The 21424-nt window shown below is 54.7% G+C and overlaps 7 protein-coding genes across 7 annotated transcripts; 4 read left to right on the top strand and 3 right to left on the bottom strand.

Annotated features, from left to right (window-relative positions):
* The first annotated feature begins 552 nt into the window (after positions 1 to 552).
* On the top strand, positions 553 to 2110 carry HER10_EVM0013147 (uncharacterized protein). The gene is made up of 2 exons (XM_035482514.1): positions 553 to 1040; positions 1173 to 2110. The coding sequence occupies exons 1-2, from the start codon at positions 794 to 796 to the stop codon at positions 1736 to 1738; spliced, it is 813 nt and encodes a 270-aa protein (XP_035339075.1). The 5' UTR covers positions 553 to 793; the 3' UTR covers positions 1739 to 2110.
* HER10_EVM0005577 (endoplasmic reticulum vesicle protein 25) lies at positions 2102 to 3662 on the bottom strand. Its single transcript, XM_035475186.1, has 4 exons — positions 3279 to 3662; positions 2977 to 3103; positions 2527 to 2830; positions 2102 to 2453 (listed from the first exon to the last, which is right to left on the bottom strand). Exons 1-4 carry the CDS (start codon positions 3489 to 3491, stop codon positions 2435 to 2437), a joined length of 663 nt encoding a protein of 220 aa, XP_035338361.1. The 5' UTR covers positions 3492 to 3662; the 3' UTR covers positions 2102 to 2434.
* A 243-nt stretch (positions 3663 to 3905) lies between these two features.
* Positions 3906 to 5246, top strand: HER10_EVM0005864 (glucose N-acetyltransferase 1). Its single transcript, XM_035475467.1, has 6 exons — positions 3906 to 4038; positions 4098 to 4103; positions 4175 to 4276; positions 4363 to 4503; positions 4597 to 4662; positions 4730 to 5246. Exons 1-6 carry the CDS (start codon positions 4029 to 4031, stop codon positions 4990 to 4992), a joined length of 588 nt encoding a protein of 195 aa, XP_035338391.1. The 5' UTR covers positions 3906 to 4028; the 3' UTR covers positions 4993 to 5246.
* Positions 5247 to 5278: 32 nt separating this feature from the next.
* HER10_EVM0000505 (uncharacterized protein) lies at positions 5279 to 9722 on the bottom strand. The gene has a single exon (XM_035470284.1). It carries the CDS (start codon positions 8749 to 8751, stop codon positions 5653 to 5655), a length of 3099 nt encoding a protein of 1032 aa, XP_035337912.1. The 5' UTR covers positions 8752 to 9722; the 3' UTR covers positions 5279 to 5652.
* A 3591-nt stretch (positions 9723 to 13313) lies between these two features.
* Positions 13314 to 14904, top strand: HER10_EVM0004737 (agmatinase 1; the record flags this gene model as incomplete). Its single annotated transcript, XM_035474370.1, has 8 exons — positions 13314 to 13454; positions 13509 to 13605; positions 13657 to 13747; positions 13810 to 13893; positions 13944 to 14173; positions 14225 to 14527; positions 14585 to 14700; positions 14770 to 14904. The coding sequence occupies 8 exons, from the start codon at positions 13314 to 13316 to the stop codon at positions 14902 to 14904; spliced, it is 1197 nt and encodes a 398-aa protein (XP_035338290.1).
* Positions 14905 to 16830: 1926 nt separating this feature from the next.
* Positions 16831 to 18916, top strand: HER10_EVM0009926 (uncharacterized protein). Its single transcript, XM_035479397.1, has 2 exons — positions 16831 to 17653; positions 17712 to 18916. The coding sequence occupies exons 1-2, from the start codon at positions 17562 to 17564 to the stop codon at positions 18391 to 18393; spliced, it is 774 nt and encodes a 257-aa protein (XP_035338787.1). The 5' UTR covers positions 16831 to 17561; the 3' UTR covers positions 18394 to 18916.
* A 236-nt stretch (positions 18917 to 19152) lies between these two features.
* HER10_EVM0010840 (uncharacterized protein) lies at positions 19153 to 21267 on the bottom strand. Its single transcript, XM_035480287.1, has 2 exons — positions 20108 to 21267; positions 19153 to 20057 (listed from the first exon to the last, which is right to left on the bottom strand). Exons 1-2 carry the CDS (start codon positions 20694 to 20696, stop codon positions 19318 to 19320), a joined length of 1329 nt encoding a protein of 442 aa, XP_035338873.1. The 5' UTR covers positions 20697 to 21267; the 3' UTR covers positions 19153 to 19317.
* Positions 21268 to 21424: the final 157 nt, after the last annotated feature.

Here is a 21424-nt window from a genome sequence, read left to right as displayed (position 1 = left end):
CGGGCTTTCTGGGGACGGAATTTGAGAGGTACAGACTGCATCTCGAACGGAGTTTTCATTTAGCCAAATACCCACATGTTCTTTCGCTACCCGCGATTCTGCAGTATGGTCCTGTGATGATGCCGGGCATGAATGTTTTGGTTCGTTCGTTTTGATCAACATTGATGTTTGAGGATTCTTTGATAGAGTCGCAATGTGAAGCACGTTTCTCTCTTCTATTCGAGGATCCTTTCAAATGTTAGCCATGCAACACGACCAAGCTTTTTCGGCATCACTATTGGAATGCTATCTTAAGACCCTGAAATAGTCCCCCACACCTCCGTATTCTATCCGGGTGCCAATGAGGAAACTTGACTCATTCCGATCTGGATAATGAGGAACCACGCAAGGATCCTGTTATCAATGCCTTAATTATCTGCAGTGCCATTATAGTGTACTGTGCACGATCCAAGCCACTTCCGCGTGCCCGTCAAGATCGAACCGTCATACAGTGTTGATATCCGTGATATACGGTAAGTTTTTCCTACGGTCCGAGCTTCTGTTGCTGCATCGAAATCAAGGGTCTTGTACAGTTTTCGAGGCGAATTACGGGCGGGAAGTAGTTGCTTTATTCGTCCTCCCCCTCTACCTCGGTAACGTCAAAACCGACCTCGCACCTATCACAGCGTCCAATTTGTAAGACAGATCCTCAAGACACCCTTCTTCCCACCGACAACCTCGACTTTGCACAAGCGCAACGTCGGAACCGACTATTCCCCTCCACCCAACACCCCGAAATCAAATCGCAAAGAAAATGTCGACAGTAGCCCGCGCCCTCCGCCCGGCAGCTCGCCGCCTCCGCGTCACGGCGCCGGCACCCACGACGACAGCGGCGGCGCCCCTGGTCCTCCGCAGATGCTTCGCTGACAAGCCGCCCGTCTACACCGAGTCCGCCGTCAACAGCGAGCTGGGCGTCGGCGAGTTCGAGGGCATCAAGTTCCGCGTCGAGCCGCTGCGGCGTCAGGGCGAGGATGAGCGGACCATGCGCGCCCGTCTTCTTTGTGAGTGCCTTTTCCTTGGTATTCTTTCTACACTCGACTTCTAGTTGAGGAAACGATGAAGAGAGAGAGAGAACAAATTCATGCAGAAAGTAAGATCCCAAGCAACTAATCATTGCCCTACGGAAAAAACAGACCAGTCCCGCAAGCGCGGAACCCTCGAATCAGACCTCCTCATGTCGACCTTCGCCAACGAACACCTGCCGCACATGACAAAGTCCCAAATGGCGCAGTACGACCTCTTCCTCGACGAGAACGACTGGGACATTTACTACTGGGCCACCCAGGAAGAAGCCCCCTCAGCCTCGGCCTCGACTACAAAGACCTCGTCCTCCTCGTCGTCGAACGACACCCTCGCCTCCTCCACCGTCAACGCAGCAGAGTCCTACCGCCCCGTCGGCTCCGGCGCCGCCTCGACAATCGACTCCGGCAAGACCACGCAGAAGCCCAAGGAGGACGTCCGCACGCAGGACGTCCCCGGCGAGTGGGCCAACACCGTCGGCTCCTTCAAGGCGCAGTACCGTCCCGTGCCCGTGCGGTGGCAGGGTAGTGAGATTCTGGAGATGCTGAGGGCCCACGTGCGGAGCCGGCGCGCGGACGGGACTGTTGGTGTGCACCGGGACGTGCAGGAGCGCAAGGAGGGTGGGCTTGGGTTTATGCCGCCTCTGTTTGACGTTGACAGCGCGGGTAAGAAGAACTAGAGAGATATTTTAGATCTCGCTGTGAGATATGCGCCGACGAGTTTTGAAGAGAGAGGTTTGAGACATTTGTACCAATATCTATCAGGAAATATCATCTTGGGTGGGGAGGGCAAAATTATGGGAGCATGGTACATTATAGATGGCTTCATTGGAAGCTTAATTGCATGGTTTGGGGTGGAGAGAGATACCATTCACTCGGGAGGGGGATGGGCTCTTTGCAAGGCTTTATTGGAAGCTCTTGCCACGTGGAGCGATATCGTACACATCTGTAATTTGACAGCAATCAGAGGCTGCTAGCAAAGTCTCCAGAATAGACGTGTTGCTGCACAATGTACAAGATCCAAGGAGCAAAGACTGAGCACTTAGGACCGGAAGATATTGCAGAGACACTCCTTCAACTCAGGTACACCCTATGTGCCAGCCTCATCTCAGTAATCATAAACATGCCATAAGCACAATGCTGTAATGTAATCTGCGTTATATCATTCATGACTTTTATGGTGACCGTCGTATGTATGCATACACTAATACACACTCGAAAACCCCGAGGTGGTTTTTGATGCTTCCGATGGCATCACAGAGACTCTCATCATCACCGCTGTGCGGCGGCGCAACATCTCTCGTCTTCCGTAACTCCTTTACGCTGTTGGCAAGCCATTGGCTGACTTCCTTTTTCACTTCACCGATATATGGCATTTAAATCAGGTGCTTGGATCTGTCATAGCATCACACGGTTAGCATGTCCAAAGCTTCTCCGAGAGCACAGCAAAACAGAGCAAGCAACAAACCTGAAGTATGCCCGCAGGTACATAATCTGCCAACCCCACAGACCGACGAGGATGAGCGTCGTGCCGATGCCGAACCACTTGACGCGGGTGTTTGTGCTCTCGTTGGTGTCGCGCAGCTTGTGCTCGCGGGCGCGCAGGTAGTCCATCTCGGTGTTGATCTCGCTGACGAGCTCATCGATGCGCCTCAGCTCCGCCTCAACGGGCTTGAGCTTCTCCGTCGCCTGGATGGCGTTCCAGTCCTTTGCGTCGGCGCCGATGTCGATGTCGAGTTCAATGTGGCGGCTCGTTGCGCCGCTGCGGCCGGCTGTTGGTTTGGGACACTCTCGTCAGCTTTCTTGGTTCTTGTGCTCTCCTCAAGGGGTGCGGTAAAGGACAATTGGGTAAGCGGAGGGTTTCAAGCCATTGACATGGCAATGTGCGTGAGTGTAGGGGTGGGCGGGTGCGACGTACAACCAGACAGGATGTTCTCGAAGCAAACGTCGAAGGCAGCGTCTGCGTGGGAGGTAAAGACGACACGCTTCTCGCCGCCTGCAATGTCCTTGGGCTTTCCGTAGTCATTGCCAACAGCATCCTTGATCTAGAGAGTTATGCATCGTCAGCCAAACTGCCATTGCGACCAGTTTCCTCTTTCCCTCAATCCTCTCCCTTGTTGCTGTCCCGCTTCGATCCAAGAAAAGCTTCCATCTCTGCTCAGATCAAGTCCCAATATCGGGGAGGATGGCGTTGGGGGCATAGCAGTTGAGGCCACATACGTGCATGTTGACGGTCATGCCGTCACCCTTTGAACCATCCACAATAGCCGTGACGACGACCAAGGTGTCCCTAGCGACGAAATTGCGAATGCATCGCTCCTTCTTGCCCTCGTGGGTGCTGGTAGCGTGCAGGTCGAACCTGAGCGCCTGGGCGCAGCAGGCGAGTAGCACAAGACCGCACACGTAGCGCAGCAATGATGTCGTCGGCGCCATAGCTAAATTCGCAGATTTCCGTATCAGATTCGAAGACAAGTTGAGAAAGGGTTCGATCGATTCGGGTATCGGGACCGTCGTGGTTGAGGAGGAGAAGGGGTGGGCGGGGAGAACAGCCTGGGCGTGGGTTGTTGGGAATTGCGTCGTAAAGGAGCTCCCTGGGCTAACGAGGACACAACTGCGATAGGAGAGCTATGGGCCTCTAGGAACCACCTTTGGGGATTTTTGGAAATCTGTCGCGTTCGAAAAGGCCTGGACCCACCTTGGGGACCCCTGTCGGACGGGTAGAGGTCGACTGCTCTGGCCAATTGGGCTTGGTGGGCGGGGCAGCCTCGTGTCTTGGCACTCACGTGAGAGCGATAGCCTCGCAGCTTTTTGGGTGTGGCGTTTGGCGCGTCGGACGCTCTTCAATATCGCGATGCGACAAAAGCGGCATTACAGCTTCAGGAACACGATTTTTGCAACTGAGCTGCTGTCCGATCGGAACCTTGCCAACCTGATACAGCTTCTTCTCGTCAAAGAGAGACTACCGCCAAGATGCCCAAGTGTAAGTCCCGACCCTTTTCCAAGTATCTTCGCGAACACCAAGCTAACATGAGATTCCAGTCTTCTGTACGTCTCAATCGAACCCCGACCGACCGCGAAGCTACTCAGCCAAACTGACCTGAACTCCCCGATTCTAGGCGATTACTGCGATGTGTACCTCACGCACGACTCCATGAGCGTGCGCAAGGCGCATAACAGCGGTCGAAACCACCTGCGCAACGTCGTCGACTACTACCAACGTACGGCTCCTCCTCCTCCTCTTCCTCCCATTACCTGCGCATCCACCACGACACATGAAAGCTAACATGGCCCCCCTCTTCTCCAGAAATCGGTCACGAAAAGGCCCAGTCCGTCATCGACTCCATTACCTCATCCTACGCCGCAGAAGGCCAAGCGCACAACAACCCAATGCTGCCACAAAACCAGCCTGGATCGGCCTTCCCTCCGCCGTTCCCCTTCCCAGGAGGTTCGTACTCACCTCCCTCACCCTCTCTCAGCGCCCCTCATTACGGCGACGGGGCAAATTTGCATCAAAGTACTGACCTGAACCCCTCTCCAGGTGTCCCCCCTCCCTTCCCCGGCATGCCCGCCGGCGCACCCCCCTTCCCTCAAGGCATGATCCCACGTAAGTCCAACCACGAACCTCTGTTCGATGCCTTTCCAAACAAAATTAACACCGACAACCTCAACAGCCCCAGGACAAGCAGGCCGCGGAATGCCGCCCATGCCTCCCTTCCCCCCGGGCCCCAACGGCTCACCAATGCCCCCAGGAGGCCTACCGTTCCCCCCGCCCGGCGGTCTCCCAGCCGGCCTCCCCTTCCCGCCCCCGGGCGCGCCGGGCGGTCTGCCCCCCAACTTCCAGTTCCCCGGTATGCCGGGCGGCGGCGCGTTCCCGCCTGGTCCTCCTGGTGCATTCCCGCCCGGTGGTGGACCTCCGGGTCAGGACAGGCGGTAGAATGCTGTGCGGCTGTCTTTGTCCACAGCAAACTGCATTATCTGGGCGCGTGTCTTCTTGGTACAAGTGGGATTGGTGTTTAGGCGTCATATTCAGGGCAAAAGGGTGTATCAAAAAACTTAGGTTTTCATGACATGGGCATGGTATATCACATTCAATCAAACACATGGAAGCAAAAGCTCATCCTGCAAAACCGAGAAATGGGCCAAGCAAGTTTCGTTCCGAAACGCTGAGTTAGATGGTATCTTGACGAGCAATTTTTTTCTATATGATACAATAATAAGACGTCCTTCTTTATCTGTAGCAGGCAACGCGCGCGTTCAATCGTTCATCAAAATCCCGATTCCCCCAGTCCCAAAATCATTGTCATCAATATCGTCGTCAAAGTCTCAAAAAAGTGGGAAAACTTTGCCATCAAACCCTCCGTCATCAGCTCCGAGATCCGCGAAGAAAGCAGTTCTTTGTGTCGTTAACAGGCTTCTGTAGTCGTAAGAATGGAGAAAAAAGGCGTTCGTTCATAGCAGTCGTGATGATCCCATTTCATTTCCTCCAGCACCCTCCTTTTGTGCTTCATACCCAGATATATTACGCGTTGAAAAAAGTGCTCCAGACAGGATCATCATCTGAAGTACTCGAGAAATTTTGTACGTTGCAGTCGCATCAAAAATGTGCGACCCCTAAGTTGTTTTGTTCGTTTGGGGGGCCACGGTACGAGTTCCGTCGAAGGACGTCACCCATGCCGTCTCTTACTTCGCGTGGCCCGCTGATCTTCTGCCTCAACTCCTGGGTTCTCTTCTCTCGCTTACGCTCATTCAGCTGTCGCGGCAGGTTTTGCAACCCTTCCAAAGTGCCCGAAATCGAAAAACGACGTCTTCGTTTCGGGGGCCCGTCTGCGTCGCGATCGTCGTTCTGCCTCGTGGAAGGCCCTGAGGTAGCTGGAGATTGGTCGCGGAGCGAGTCGAGGCTGCCGCGGCGTCTCATCACTCGCAGATTCCCACTGTCTGTCCGGCGGATAGTTCGGCGGTCAGGCTCGTTTTGAGATCCAGAGTAAACGTCATCCTCGCCGCGAGCTGGAAGAATAGCAAACGTCTTCTTCACCCGCTCGCTAATACGTCTTCGCGGGCTTGGCCTATTGTCAATGGGAGGGTATCGATAGACTTGGCTGATGGGCTCATCCTCCATCTCCCTCTCCCACACATCGTCATCCTGATCCGAGTAGGCAGGACGCCAGTGCGGATGCAATCGGTCGTCCTCGGGGGGCGGGGCCATGCATTCCGGGCAAGAGCATGGCTCTTCAACAGCAGAATGGTCGTCACCACGAGCCCCAGAGCTTGATCCTCTTCTCGTCAGAGAAAAGGTTCTGGTAAGGAGCCCAGGTCTGCCACTCTTGGGCGGGTACGTCTCCGAGTTGCGTCGTCGGACCAATGCCCTTTTGATAACAGATCTACTCCGCTGAGGTTGCGCCTCTTCCATCGCCTCGAAATAATTGCCCATGTTGCGTTGCCTCTCATGATTGGGGGTTAATCCCGAAGGTGTCGCGGGGATGAACTGAATCGCAGGAGGATTAATCGGAGGGACTGGTGGAGCCGCGCGAGGATTGCGAAGCGGTGAATCAACGTCGTCCATGGAATGCTGAGGTTGCGAGGGTGTGATTGGGCACTCGCCGTCTGGACCTGTAGTAACAATCGTCGGCCTCTGGAGCGTTTGCGGCAACTCTCTCTCGGTCTGCGAATCCTCAGAGTCCTCCGACGGCTTGTTGGAGTGATTGACGACAAGCACGGATGAGTTTTGATGAGGGTACAAGCTCACAGCCTTGGCCTCAGACACTTCGGGCGCAGTACCGCTTGTTTCCACGGAAGCTGCTGAGAAAGGCGTATTCTGCGTGGATAGTCGTTTACCAAAGAAGGGGTCACCGTGACGGTCCACGTTGAGTTTATGGTCTCGGTGATGGTGGCCGTTATCAGTCTCAGAGGATTTCGCTCTTTGGAGGGTCAAGGCGGGTATCCTCGTTTCATGTCCAGGCTGTTGATTCAACAAAGCGTTCTGAGATTTCAAACTTTCCGCGGTGAGCGAGCCAGCGCGGGAAGTATTACGGCTGGTCGGAGCGGATAAAGAAGAAGAACGCTTCGGAATGATGGGCGGATAATCAATCGTGCGTTGGTCGGATCCATCTGACTCGGACATTGAGCGCAATTTTCGTCCTGGACGTTCGAATACAGGTGTAGGCAAGTCGTGACTTTTCGGACCATTTGTGCGAGTCGCTGAACCGACACTGGTACTTCTTTTGGATCGTCTACTGCTGGTTGATCTGAGAGACGGCTCCCGACTAGATCTGGATGATCGACGATCGGGGACAACAATGACTGGAATGCCACCGCTCTTCCAGACTTCTCTGCGTGCTTTGCTACTTGAAATCGAGTTAAAGGTGGTGTTCGAGGCATAGCTGTCATGACGGCTTTCGCTAGGGCGAGTGAGCGCTCTAGGTCGCCTCGGGCTTCCTTCCAACTGAATAGCCGAGTTTGTGGCAGAGCTGAGGGGAGACAGATCAGAGCCTGAGTCCCTCAGTCCAAATTGCTTCCGGACGTGTCTGAGCGTCTGCCTCCTTTGGGGGATTGAAGGAGCTTCGACTAAGATTGCCTCGACAATAGTGGACGCAACCGACTTGTTTGATTTTGCAGATTTCGCAGACATTCCCGACAGTCTGCGTGAGTCCGCGTCAGCTGCCTTCCCTGGAGTTGAGGTGTTGGGCCAAGCGATCTCGCTAGGTGCATAGAAAGCTGCCCTGTCCCGTTGGGACATCGCGCGCACTGCCTTGGCAGCGTTTGTCGGTGTGACAACACGGTCTTCGATGATTTCGACCCTCCGTCTTCCAGTCCTAGGCGGGGTTTCGGGCTTAGTACGCCTCTTTCTTACCGTGACATTTCTGCCCAGGTTGTCGTCCCACTCTTGTTCAACTTCGTTATTCGAGGCCCATTCTCCGTCAAAGGTACCAAAGTCTGCCTTGGCCTTGGGAGTCGGAAGGTCCTCAGTAGGTGACTCCAGCCCGAGGCCTAAACCAACTGCAGGCGGCGTCCTCACCTGAGGCTCGGAAACGCGACGAACCGTGTTCTGAGATGTTCGTGCTGACAGAATATTTGGCCTCACAGTCGATTGCAAGTCCTCTTCAGAGGAAAAGGGCTCTTCTCTGGCAGTTCGGAAAGACTCAGTTCGCGATTCAACGGTGGTAGCTTTCGATACTGTGCGGTCGATAGGTATCGGTCGAACAACCTTGGGGCGAGTAGCAGGTTGAGGAGGCGTCACATCTGGCGTTGGTGGACTTTTTTGGTTCGGAGGAGTGGCTGGGGCGCGCGCTGGAGTTGTTGGTGTCTGCGATTCCGGCGCATGAGGTTCGGCGGGCGCTGGGCTTGGATGCTGGATGGAGTGAGTGCTCGATGAGGTTCGCGAGTGGGAAGGCGGTGTCGGAGGCAAATCCGGGCCACTGCCTATCCGCTTAGGTTGGTGTCTCAGCGTCTGGGGGCTTTGCTGTTGCGGCCCTCGCATTTGCGATGTTATGGCATCCACATCGAGGTCATATTTCCTAGGCGTCGATCGCACTTCATAGGAATGCGCAGAATCGCTTGCATGTCTCCTAGGGTGTGGCAGTACTTTGTGCTTTTTGAACATTCTTTGCGCCTGCAAGCCGTCTGCAGGCAAGGTCGATACTTGTTTCTTGGATCGAACCGACATGGCGGTGGAGTTGAGGCTCGTAGCAGCAGCCATTTCAGATGGCGGTTGTTGAAATGCGTTCCAAAGGCATGCGACGCGCTTCAAATGCACACACGATGACCCTTCGCAGGTTAGCGAGGATGGGAGAGGGCCAGAGTTCTTTGCATGCTGAGCAGAGTGAGGTTCATGGGCGTGTTTGTGATTGAGATGAGGAAGCAAGTGGTCGACGGTAAGACTTTGGACAATTCGGAGTGCCGAGTGAAGTAAGGTGAAGATTGAAAACCCAGTGGTGGTTGAGACGTCAAGGTCTTAAGGGTAGGCGTGAGACATTGAATCGAAAAGACTTGGTTGGTGAATCGCGTCAGAGTCCAGTGGCGTCTAGTGACCGATGGCAGTCTTGAGAGAGACAACAGAAGCGATGAGACGGAGCACAATCCTCAAATTGGTTCAACCCAGCGATATGAGACGGAATCTCTCTGGTTGAGGTAAAGAGTACGTGGTCGCAGTAGTCACGATGTACGGCCCGTGTTTTGTGCTGTAAAGAGAAACAGAAGGAGGGGGATGAGGCGAGGACGAATACTCGGGCGCGGGATGCGGTCCGATCGGGTGCAAGTCGCACAGACCGACGTAGGGAGAGGAGTAGGGGGCCTAGACTGAGAGAGGACGGGACGATATGTGAGATTGACGCAGCGCTTCAGCCGGGCTTGGTGGAAGCGTGAAAAGGAGGGAAAAGAGGGCGATCCAAGGCTTCCTGCAACCTGCGGACGGACGCTGGCGCTATTTTGGTGCAGGACACGGCTTCAGGAGGTTGAGACGACGGAGACAAGTCGACGGTTGTAAAAAGACAGACGGGAAGGATGATTGGCAGGGCGGGAAAGGGTCTGACGCAAAGGAAGAGAATGCGCCCTTTGGGGTGGGAGAAGAGAGACAAGGGCAGAGCAGAGCAGCGCAGAACAGAGATGGAGCGGCAAGTATCCGGACGTGAGAAGATTGGTGGTGGCCGAGGGTTGCAGAGACGGGCGAGGAGGAAAGCTGGCGATAGGTGCGAGAAAGAGGAATGGCGGGGCGTTGCGCGCCGGTAAATGGATACATGATACTTACATCATTGAGGTGCTAGGAACCCTACCTACCTACCTTACCTTAGGCATGTATTTAGGTACCCAAGGCGAGGTAAGGTAAGGAAGAGAGGTCGAGGTGAAGTGAGGTCAATGTACTGTTTCTACTGCAACTGCTTGCAAAAGTACATCAGGGCCGCATCTCAGTCCAATGATACGTGGGTCCAACCTGTTCGTTTCTTGACGGCTGCGCGCGAAAAAAAGACTGGGCAGCCCCCGTCGCAAACTGTGCGTGTTCCGCGTGGACGGTGGATTCGGGGCCTTTCCAAACCTGCCGAGTCAAGGAGATTCCTAGTAGGTTCCTCCCGTCAGGTAGGAGTCGCACTTCAAGTCTCAAGTCCAAAAGAAGGCAGAGAAAGTTGGCTAGAGAAAATTCGGGTGGCGGGGAAAGGGAACGAACAGCCAGGCAAACTGCCCTACCTCAGCACTTACGTATTCCTGGCTAAACCTAAGGGACCTTGAGTTAAGGCAAAAGAATATCCAGTAAATTGTAAACAGCGTCTTGCACAGAGTTGTTTCACTCCCCAGCCATGGTCCAAGATACTTGCACTTGCAGTTCTCTACCCTCTCCTCCGTACGAGTCCCTAGGTACTCCTGATATCGTCGTCCCCCTCCCCCCTTTTGTCCTCCAGTCGCATCGAGTTCGTCTCGTGATGCGCAATTCTGCCAGGATACCAAGAGGTAAGGCGCGTGTGGCCCAGCAGCAGTAGCTCCGCCAGGGGGGCCGAATGAGGAACCCTTCCACCATCCCAAGTTCCCAGCTGTCGCCGTAGCGCACTACGCGGGCTCAAGTCGGCCGGGAAAAACGGGGCCGGCCCAGTCCGCCCGCCAATAAGTCAACCTGCACCAAGGTCGCAACGGCCGCTCATAGGTTGGAACCTGCTTGAGTGGTTGCATCGTGCTGCACGCGTGGTTTCCTTCTTCTGCAAAGCCATGCCAACTTTTCCTTTCTGGTGTATGTAGGTAAGTGTACTCGCCTGCTTTTCTCCCCTTGCCGTCCTGTTTCTGTCTCTGCCTCCCACGGAACCCCCCTCTAGTCTCCTCAGTAGGTACTCAGTTGTATGTGTGGAAGGTATTCTTGTGCGTGTGCGTCTGTCTTCGCATTGGGTCTCCCCCCTCACCGGCTCCAACATGCCCTAGGTATTCCGACCGATGCGGCCACATGTTCTGCAAGCCACATCGCCCAATAGGGAGTCGCTCGCACTTTCCAACCCATAGGTATGGATTCTGAGAGCTTGTGCGTGTCAAATTTTCGTGATGGGCATCCTTCCTAGCTGGCTGAGAGAAGACCGGCGTGGCATCCCACGTATCTCTTAGGCTGCATATCTTGCTGTAAGCGATTTCCACGCCCGGTTGAACGACGCCGTCTGGTCTCCCGTATGAATCAAAAACAGCGCAGATGCAGCAACAAAGAAGTCGTAACCACTTTTTCCCGTGCTTGCCCCAAACAAATCAGAACTGTGCAACTTGGCGTCCTTCTCTCAGACCTGCATGACCTCCAACAAGCCCCGAGGCGAATCAGCGACCTGCCACGGCTTGCTGCATGAGACAAGGTGCAGATTTGGAAACAGAGCCACTGCAAAGGATGCACAGGGAGTCGGGGACGGCAAATTGACTTGCAAGAAAAAAACACGATAGGCAGCGCTGTCATGATTACAGAGCAGCAGCCATAGTTCAGCTCGCCCCGCTGAGGTGCGAGAAGAAAGAAAGAAAGAAAGACAGAAGAAAATTGCAACCGTGCCGTAGGTACTGCGCATTCATCATCCTTCCTTCGACAAGTGCTGTTCTCCGTGGTTGAAGTTTCCAGGGTCCAGTCGATGTTCTGCTGCAACAGTAAAACATATGACCGTACCACGCATTTTTGTCAGTCGAAAAGGTGCCGGATTCGGCTTGTTTCAGCCGGGGCAAGCTCCACGGGCGCGGGATGGCGCCGGGGCGGAGCATTCCCGGGCTCCGCCGTGAACGCCAGGTCTTGCCAGGCGAGAGTCGGCCCGGTGTGGGTCAATAATCTCACGAAGTTCGATGAGCGGCGATGCCATGACGGATCCGGCACCTCAGCACGTGCGGATGAGCCGGAGCAAGGGACAATCCTCCGTTGGGATTTAAGGCCGGTTGAGCAGGTAAGCTGTTCATCTCAGCTTGGAGAAGAAACCCTCAGGTTTTAAGTACCTTCAGCTGAGATCCTGGGCGGTGGTCGATGCCCATACTTGGAATAACATATCGTCCTTATCGATCCCAAGAAGTCATGACAGGCCGCCGATGAAGCCGACTTCCGGGCAAGTATCGTACCCTGCTTATCAGCTCTCCGGACCCGGCCCTGCAACATGTCGCATATCATCGCCATTGTCGATTTCTCCCCAGGCGAAAGTGTGCATGACGGGTTGCAAGTGCACCGAGGTGGCCGTTACTGCTTGTTTTCCTATTCGGGTAAGCGCCTAGCACAGGTTGCATGTGTTAGCGTGCCGTAGCTTTATCTTATCAGCCCCGCGTGGGAGTTGCTGCTTTGCCCCACGTCATCGACGAGGACTCCCGTCTGGAGGAACCTTCTTCACCAATGCATTTCTGAAGAACCAGGACTCTTTTGGAGATCGGAGAAGTCTTCTTCGCTTCCAACGATTCATGAACTAATGTTGTTCAGGGCCATCCCATTGGCTGAGGTGACTCTGCTCGTTCCAGCTCAACAGGCGCTTCCCCGCGGAACCGGGTTGGTGCTATCGACGCTACAGACTTGTTCTTCAAGACCCGGCCAAAGGCCCTGCAGAAGGTGCATCTGGGGAACCCATTCTGGCTTATCTCGTTCAGAGTTTGCATCATAATACCGACAACACTCCAACTTGACCCCGCCCTACTCACAGCATCCAGACCATCCATCCTTGGACCTAGCATCCTAGGAACGGACACTTGAACCGTTCTCCCCACGGCAATGGCTTCGCCGACGGCGCCTGGTTGCCTGGGTAGTAGGCAGAACCCTGCCACTACATGCAGCACCGCTTGATCTGAGGGTTCTTCGTCTGGAGTGCAGAGGCCGGGTACTCCAAGACTCGGAGCCAATCGCAGCTCGAACCAAGCATCTTCGCTGATCTTGCAAGCATCATGACATTGGAGAAGGGCGGAGGGAGCTTTATCTCTTGCCCCGCACTGCGAGCAACGGTCTGCCGCGGCCCTGGTCTTTACCTAACGCCAACACGTTAATCGTTTTGACCGACATTGCGTCTGATGGTTATCCATTGACCAGTAAGCGTCTCAGGGAGCTCCTGTGGTGTGGCTAATACGTCGACGATAAGCTTGCGAGCCGGTCCTGGGGCCATACCTGATGCCCACCATAAAACATCATGCGTGGAGAAGAGCTGTCGAACTTTGGCCAATCTGCTTCTGACATAGAACGGGACCTTGCAGCTCGTCGAGATCATAAAGTCAAGGCCATTCCCCTTCATGAGCTTTTGAATTTGTCCCGAGCAGTAGCTGCAATTTGAAATCGCCGTACTGTCAACTGTCAGCATCATGGTCTCTCGAAGCTTCCTCGCACTCTGCCTTGCGGCAACTGTGTATGGTCACGGCGACCATGACGACCACCAGAAGTCCATGTCCGGACCTCACCAGTCCCTCTGGTATAATACTATCCCGGGTGACGGCGGTACTCAGGTAATTTTAAAACACCATTGACCTGGGCCTCGAGCGTTGTCTTACACACTATAGGCCGACTCTGTATTCTCGGGCATTTCCACCTTTGGCCGCCTGCCGTACCAGCCATGCCTCGGCGCAAAGAACGTCAAGTATGACATTGCATTCATTGGTGAGTATGGGCGGAGAGCAGTCGACTGTGAATGGCACTGACACCACGCAGGAGCCCCCTTCGACACTGGTACTTCATACCGCCCAGGTGCCCGTTTTGGTCCCTCAGGAATTCGCCAGGGCTCGCGCCGTCTGAACCTCTAGTAAGTCTATGCCCACTCCGGGATGCTGGTCCCGCGCGAAATAGAATACTTACCTCGGACAGCGGAGGTTACAATGTGCCATTGGCCACAAACCCGTTCAGCAGTTGGGCTACTGTCCTGGACTGCGGAGACATTCCCGTCACATCGTGAGAAGCCACCACGTACCTTGCTCATCCGCATGCTAACTCGAGGCAAGGTACGACAATACGTGGGCTCTGCACCAGATCGAAGAGGGACACTTTGAAATCCTCTCGCGCCAGCCTGCCACAGATGCGGCGAAGAAGGGACCTGCGAAGAACGAGCGCACCCTGCCTCGTGTCATCACTCTGGGTGGTGACCACACCATCACCCTACCCCTGCTGCGCTCTATCAACCGTGCCTACGGTCCCGTGTCTGTCATTCACTTTGATAGTCATCTTGATACCTGTAAGTCAACTGATCTACAAAGGCGCAAGTAGGAAGACTTACATCTTGCAGGGCGCCCCAAGGTCTTTGGCGGTTCTCCTTCGGAAGTTGCCAGCATCAACCACGGCACCTACTTCTATCATGCCGCTCAGGAGGGTCTGCTGCGCAACGACTCCAACATCCACGCTGGTATCCGCACGACGCTCAGCGGACCCAGTGACTACGAGAACGATGGATACTGTGGCTTCGAGATTGTGGAGGCTCGCGAGATTGACAAGATTGGCACGGATGGCATCATCAAGAAGATCATTGACCGTGTCGGCACAAAGAACCCCGTCTACCTTTCTCTGGATATCGACACTCTCGACCCTGCTTGTAAGTGATAAAATGCTTGAAACATTTGAATGAATATCTGCTGACCGTGGCGCGAAGTCGCTCCCGCCACCGGTACCCCTGAGACGGGTGGCTGGTCCACTCGCGAGCTTCGCACCATACTTCGTGGATTGGAGGACCTCAATCTGATTGCTGCTGATATCGTGGAGGTTGCTGTAAGTTTTCTTCGTGGATGCTATTGCTACTGGGGGCAATGTGACAGAAGACTAATCGATGTTAAATAGCCTGCTTACGATACGAACGCCGAGCATACTACCATGGCCGCCGCTGATGCGCTCTACGAGATCATGAGTATCATGGTCAAGCGCGGTCCTCTCAGCGCCATGGTTAACCAGACCGAGGTCTACGAGGAGCTTTGAGGGAGAACCATTGCAGCATGATGGCGAGGAAGAAACAAGACAGCTCCCTCCCAACGGAAAGGTGTAGAATAACCATGGTGGGATGTGGTCCCCTCGAAGGTGCAGGCGTTGTCGGAGGTCGGAGTTGTGATTGCAAAAGTTGGTGGATGTTGTGGTTCAAAGGTGTGCGTTGGATGTAGTCAATGAATGAATGATTTCTCAACCTGAAGAGTATCTGAACCCATCTGCATGGCTCCAGACCACCCTAATAGACAGCCAACTCCACATCGAAGGTATAGGTAGTAAATTGCAGCAATACGTACTCAAAAAAGAGTCACGAGCATCCAACTGAACTTGGCCTACCTAACTCTCAACGGCAGAAACGGCACTTGCTTTCCATCGATCGACACAGCTTTGCCGCATCAGCTGAACGAAACCCACCGCTTCCACGGTCCTTGCTTTACCCCTCGCCTCGATTGCAAGCCCGTAGCTGGAATGTCCGGCCACCGCGTTCCGAACGCGACGCGTAGTTGCACGAAGTACTGGAATGTTCGCAGTCTGCCTTGTCCAGAGCTTCTAGGAACACAAGTTTACTACGTACAGACTTGGGAGAAGAAGCACAGACCCGCACCTGTCGGGAGCGGCGGGGCGGCCTCCATCGTCGCGACAGGGACTTTAAGTGTTTCTATTTTCGTCGTAGGGCTAACCTGGGCTGTACGGATAGTGCGTAGGGCGGCACGCGCGAGCTGCTAGCGATGAAGATGGCCGGGGGCGCATTCCAGTGGGCTGGTACGCCAACTGCTGCTAGGCCGTTGCGCAACCAATACTTTCAGCTAGAGGATGCCTTTTCTAATGGGCACGTTATTACTTAGGTTTCCGTCCTTGCGAAACGAGTTTAGAAAGAATCGATGATGGTCTCGTCATGAACGAGCGCTGGCTATTCTCGATATTCGGGGCGCGTATAAGCCAATCCCGCCCGTCAGCTCTTCTGAATACGGCCGCCACGGAGTCGGATTCGGTTGAGCTGAAGCCACGAGGCGGTGTATTCTTCTTCTCTTTCTTGCTGGATTGGGTCTTGGTTGGATTGTCGTACGAAGAAGCTCTCAGCTTTACCGAATAAGGTTGCTCGGGTGGTTTAGATCGGAAATGTATTTCGGAGCGCTGTGCAAGTATAGGCAACCGGCCGTTCGCCCGCAAAAGATTCAAACTGAAAGACAAGCGAGAATCGCTCATGCACACAGTCCCCTGTCTTTTTTTTTCTTTCCGCGCGATCAGAGTACATAGACGAGCTGGCGACGATAATGGCGTGGCTTGACGGTTGCACGTGTATGTCTCTCGATCCACCAACACGCACCCCCCTTTCGCAACCGTTCTCGGGTGTTGGAATGTGCGCGAGCGGCACCCCCTCCCTCCCCGGCCACTTTCGAGTTTGCATTCGTGTCGGTTGTCTCAGTCTTCGTTAAAGAAGTGGTCATACCTTGGAAGAATCTCGTGTCAAGCTTGCACCTCTGCACGCGATTGCCGGTGGCTTGATATGCGCTGCGTCCATATGGTCAGCTTCTTGAGAAGAAAATACGGTAATTGTTTGACGTTCAAATTTCACTTTGAGGCAAAACAAAATCCCAGGCCTTGTTATTCTAAATTTTGTTAAATCTGTATCATATCCAAGACGGGAAGTATGGTGAGCAAGATGCAGATCGCAGGTTCATCCCATAGAGGAATATGCTGCAGGGAGGGGTTGGAAGCTTCGCTCGTGATGTCAGTGATGCAACTCTGCTCTATCGAAAATGCCTCTGCTTCCTTCAACAAGCAACAGACGGCCGACAACAGGGACTCCAGGGAGCTGGCATGAGGGGGTGTTGTTCCCTTTGGCCTGCCATCCCATACCTATCCCATTCCTCTCCATTTGCTCCCTCTCTGCATGCTAGGACAAACTTACTCACCCCGGTCGTTCCGGGATTCTGGTTGCAGAGGTAGACGCAGTATCGAGGAAACCCGCCCAGACTGCGTGGGCAGATTCAGATTCAGATTCAGAGGCAACCAAGTCTCATTGCCTTTTGGAGACGAACTAGCAAGAACTTAACCTTCCAAGAAAAGACGCCGACGGCAACCCGATTCGCCAATCGGCAGACCCGCCAGAAACACACCACCAACGCGCCGCTATCAGTCAGTCAGTCAGCCAGCCAGCCCCCCAGCCCAGCTTCGCCATCACACACACCTCAGTTGACGTTTGTCTCAGCGCCGCCGCCGGCTTTTCTCTCGTCTTCGCTTTTCTCTTTCGAACCCAGCGGATCCGCCGCCGTCGTCTTCTACAACGGAGAGATAGCCTGACGTTACTTGGCTTTTCGCATGCGCTAACTTTTTAGGCTCCGGAAGCCGATCCCAGCCATCTTGACTCTCTTCCATTTCCGTGCCTGAAGATGGCTTCTTGCATATGCTTCCCCCCCTTCACTTAGTAGCGTTGCTTCCACGTAGCCCATCTATATATGGATCGCGGATAATTCCACCTCTCATCCCTTCCGTTTCTCTCATTATCAGCATCTCATATCTCACACACCTCAGCATAAAGAAATCACATCCCCTCGTTTTGTGTGAGCTCCAAAAAACCTGCACTTACACAAAGGCTTCGTCTATCCTCCGTCGCCTCCATCCTTTACACCTCGGCCATCTTCACGTCTATGATAGAACTTAGCTGGAAGCGCATCAACATGAAGACGTCAGCTACCCTCATCCTCGCCGCTTCGGCGCTGGCCTCAGCCCAAGTCACATAGTAAGCCAAACCTTTTCCCTCTCCCTTGCCCTAGTCCTCACTAACACCACCACCACAGCAACGCAACAACAGGCCAATACATCTGCTCCCGCCCAAACTCCGCCTTCTGCGCAGGCGACTCCTTCGGCACAGACATCATCATCCGCTGCGACGCAAACGGCCGCGGCCAACCGGGCCGCTGCACGAACAACCTCGCCGGCCAGTTCCCCTTGGGCGTCAACCCTTCCCTCTGCTGGATGTCCCAGCCCTACTCGGGCGACGCCGCCTGCGAGAAGAACTGCGTCGTCTACGCATCTCCCAGCCCCTTTCAGCTCCCGCCCAGCGTCTGCACCCCGTACGCCTCCGGGACGGGGACCGGCACGGGGTATGTCCCGAGACCTACGTACCCGATCGGCCCGCCGCCGCGGTCCTCTGGTAACGGTACGATGACGAGTACTGCCGGCCCGTCTAGACCTACTGGGACCGGAGGCGGCGGCGGTACTGGCGGTGGGCCTGCTCCTTCTGGCAACGGTACTACCTCGACGAGCCGCGGTGGTGGTGGTGGTGGTGGCGGTGGTGGCGGTGGTAGCTCCGGTCGTCCTACTACCGCCACGTCCGGCAGCAGCCCGTCAGGCACGCGGACCCCGATCCCGCCATCGGGTACAATCACCAACCCGACCTCCGTGCCCACCGCCGCGGCAGTCCATAACTCTGTCGGCTCTCTCGTCGTTGCTGGCATTGTCGCTGCCTACTTCATCTAGACAATGTTTTTGTTTATTTCCTTTACTCGACATGGTTTACCTACACCCATCCCCCTCTCCAGGCGAGAGGTACCAAAGGCATCCAACAATACGATCATTCCTTAGCAAATTCACACATACCCCCACACGTCACTAGGCCCGTGAAAGAAGAGTAGGCCCGAATCTTTGCATCATACATTTTACTTTTAATACCAAGTCGGTCACCAATCGCATCATCGTGGGCGGGGAACAGTCTTCATAGAGCCTCGCCTTGAGGCGGAATAACACTTTTACACGGCGCAAAGGAGTTTTTGTTCGAGTCCTCCGTCACTCTTATGAGTACCGCATGGGGACATCATTTAGATTTGAATCTGTGTTTGATTTTTCTGAGAAGAAAAGCGAGTACCATTAAGTAGCTAGTCTGGAGGCCCTGGAGGTACAGATAGATCCAATCATTGACATCCCATTTTCATGTATTCTCTTGTCACTCACTGCGTGTCGTCTGAGACGGCGCGGAAAGTCCTTTTTGCCCTTTCAACCAAGGTTCCATGTCATCCATATCTTTCATCTTGAACCTTGAGAGTGATGTTCTAACGGGAGTAGCTGATCCGCAATATCACTCGTTGATTTGTGCAAACATGGAGATCCCACGCCAAGGTCAAGATTGTGTTGCAAATTCAAGAGTCTGTCGATCAAGCTACAACGGGATCACGTTCTTCACCACGTGCTTTCTTGAGTTTGTGTGCTGGAATATGTTCCCAGGCTCAAGCCTCGGGGAATCCTGTCTTATTCATTGTGACCAGTGCCATTGGACGTCCCTCGTATACGTTCCCCTGACCGTCCTATTCTCATTTCCTCGTTTCTTCCGAATTTTGAATGAACTCCATCTTCAGTGCCTTTGAAACTCCAGTCTATAAACGCCACCCAATGCAATGATGCTGTGAATCAAAATAACGCAACCATAAGGGAGATGGCCATGGCAGCCAACGACACCCCACCTCTTGCACCCCCCGAGTTGGGGAAATGCTTCTGGATCTCGCCAGTGCGTGTCGGTGAGATACTCGAGCAGCTCGCGGTGCCACACTCATACCCGCTCGGGCAGCAGCCAGGAACAGGACCGCCCTCGGAGCCGCACAAGAACCAGCCGCTCGCGCAGGTCTCGGTCGCCTGGGGCTCCGGCACCTCGGTGAGGGGAACGACGACGGTGACGCCGTTGCTAACGATGGTGGTCGATTCTGTGGGCGGGCACGAAGTCGTGGCGCAGTCGCGGCCAGTCTGGCAGCAGCCTCCCCCGGCGCGGGCGAGACAGGCGTAGAATCCAGTCGGGCAGTACGCGGATGTGACTGGCGGCTCGTCTGAGTCGGTGGATGTCGGTCGGAAAGGAGGCACTGCGGTACCTGTTGTCGTCGTCGTAGGCTCCGGAGCCGTGGTCGAGGGCTCGTCAGAGGTTGTGCTCGTCGTAGTTCTCCTCGTAGTCGCGCCGCCCACTGTCACGATGACCGTCACATGTACGGTCGTGGTTCTCCCGTCAACGAGCGTCGTTGTCGAGACGGACGTCGTGGTGATGGTCTGTACGACTGTCGTGCCTGCTCCTCCTCCGCCTCCTCCTCCTCCTCCTCCTCCGCCAGTGCCTGTGGCCGTCTGAGTTGGTGAGGCACTCGTCGCCGGGGGAGGACTTGGTACACCTTGGTCCTGTCAGCGTATACCAAGCGTAAAGGAGCGGATGAATACTTACAGCCAACGCCTTGACAGACATATCCCGGGATGCAACATCCACCACTCAGCTCCGCATCACAGCTGGTGGTACCGCTGGGGCATGCCGCAACGGCTCCACTGCAAGCAGCGCCCTTGGGGCAACAGGCGACGTTCCCAACGTGCTCATCGACTACCTTGACACACACTTCGTTGCTCAGGCAGCACTTGTTCGCCGCTCCGATGTAATCGCAGCTGTTCATAGTTGTCGGGCAAGATTGCCTCTTCTCGAGGATGTGAAGCGCCTCAACGGCGCGCCTAAGGCTCTCCCAGCCCGTGCTAGTAATGCTGTCATGATGTTCCGCAAAAGGTGGTCGGTATGAAAACGAGGAGTTGGACAGAAAGTTGTCGTCGGCCATGCGAGCGGCAAGAAGCTCTTCGCGGGGCGAGAGCGGAGTTGTGTTTATTGTCCCAAAGACGTCGTTCTCGGTGAAGGCGAGGTCATTGGGCAGGAGCTTCTCCCCGGCGTTTGGTGACATTTTGCGGATGACCGCAGGGTGCTCTGCGTTGATGCATGCTGCGGTGAGCAGCAAGAGCGAGGAAGGCAGACCCAGAAATGAAGTAGAACGCATTGTGCCGAGTTCGAGGCAATGGCTTTGGTATCGATCGTAATGTGTTCTGCAGCTGACGATGATGGTGTTGAGGTTGGGTTAGAGTCGTCGACCGGGCCCCAGGCTCTGTGTGTAAGTGGCGCTGGGTCGCGCCTGTCAGTTTAAAGTAGTTCACTGACGCCGACGATCTTTTGACAACGACGATCAAAGATTTGCTGTGGAATGTCAATCTGCACAGGTTCGCTCGGATTGATGTAGAAGATTGAAAAGGGTAAAGAGGGAAAATGAGAAGAGGTCTGGTCGGGCATTTAGTGAGGCGTGGATGGCGCCGCGGAAATCGGTGGCTGGGCAAAGATGCACAATTCACCTTGGGCTAGCAGTCAGTCTCACGCTCCACGCCGGGAGTCCAGATCCCAGCTGCAAGACGATGGAGCTTGCTCGGGCTTCGACACAGGCTGCGACACCTCACCGCCCTCGTATCTGACCGCTGTCAACTTTTTGTCTGTGGCCCGCAGCAAGTACACGTCAAACTCGAGATCTGATCACCCAGCAAAGTTGTGTTTTCTAGTATTGTGTCCCCCTTTCTTTGCTGTCTTGTTATCGGTTTGTTTATCAGTGCTTATTTTCCCAGTCTCCAACGACTGCGGGCTGGCTACCTAGGTACCTATAGCTCTGTGTACGTACCTTACCTGAGCTAGGGATTCTTTAGGGGGCTGGGCCTAGCTGACAGATGCCAAAAAGACGTCATT

Source organism: Colletotrichum scovillei (assembly GCF_011075155.1).
Source record: "Colletotrichum scovillei strain TJNH1 chromosome Unknown Contig00001, whole genome shotgun sequence".
Taxonomy (NCBI): Eukaryota; Fungi; Ascomycota; class Sordariomycetes; order Glomerellales; family Glomerellaceae; genus Colletotrichum; species Colletotrichum scovillei.
Note: the sequence above shows the minus strand (reverse complement) of the source record. Positions and strands in the feature narration are given on the sequence as shown.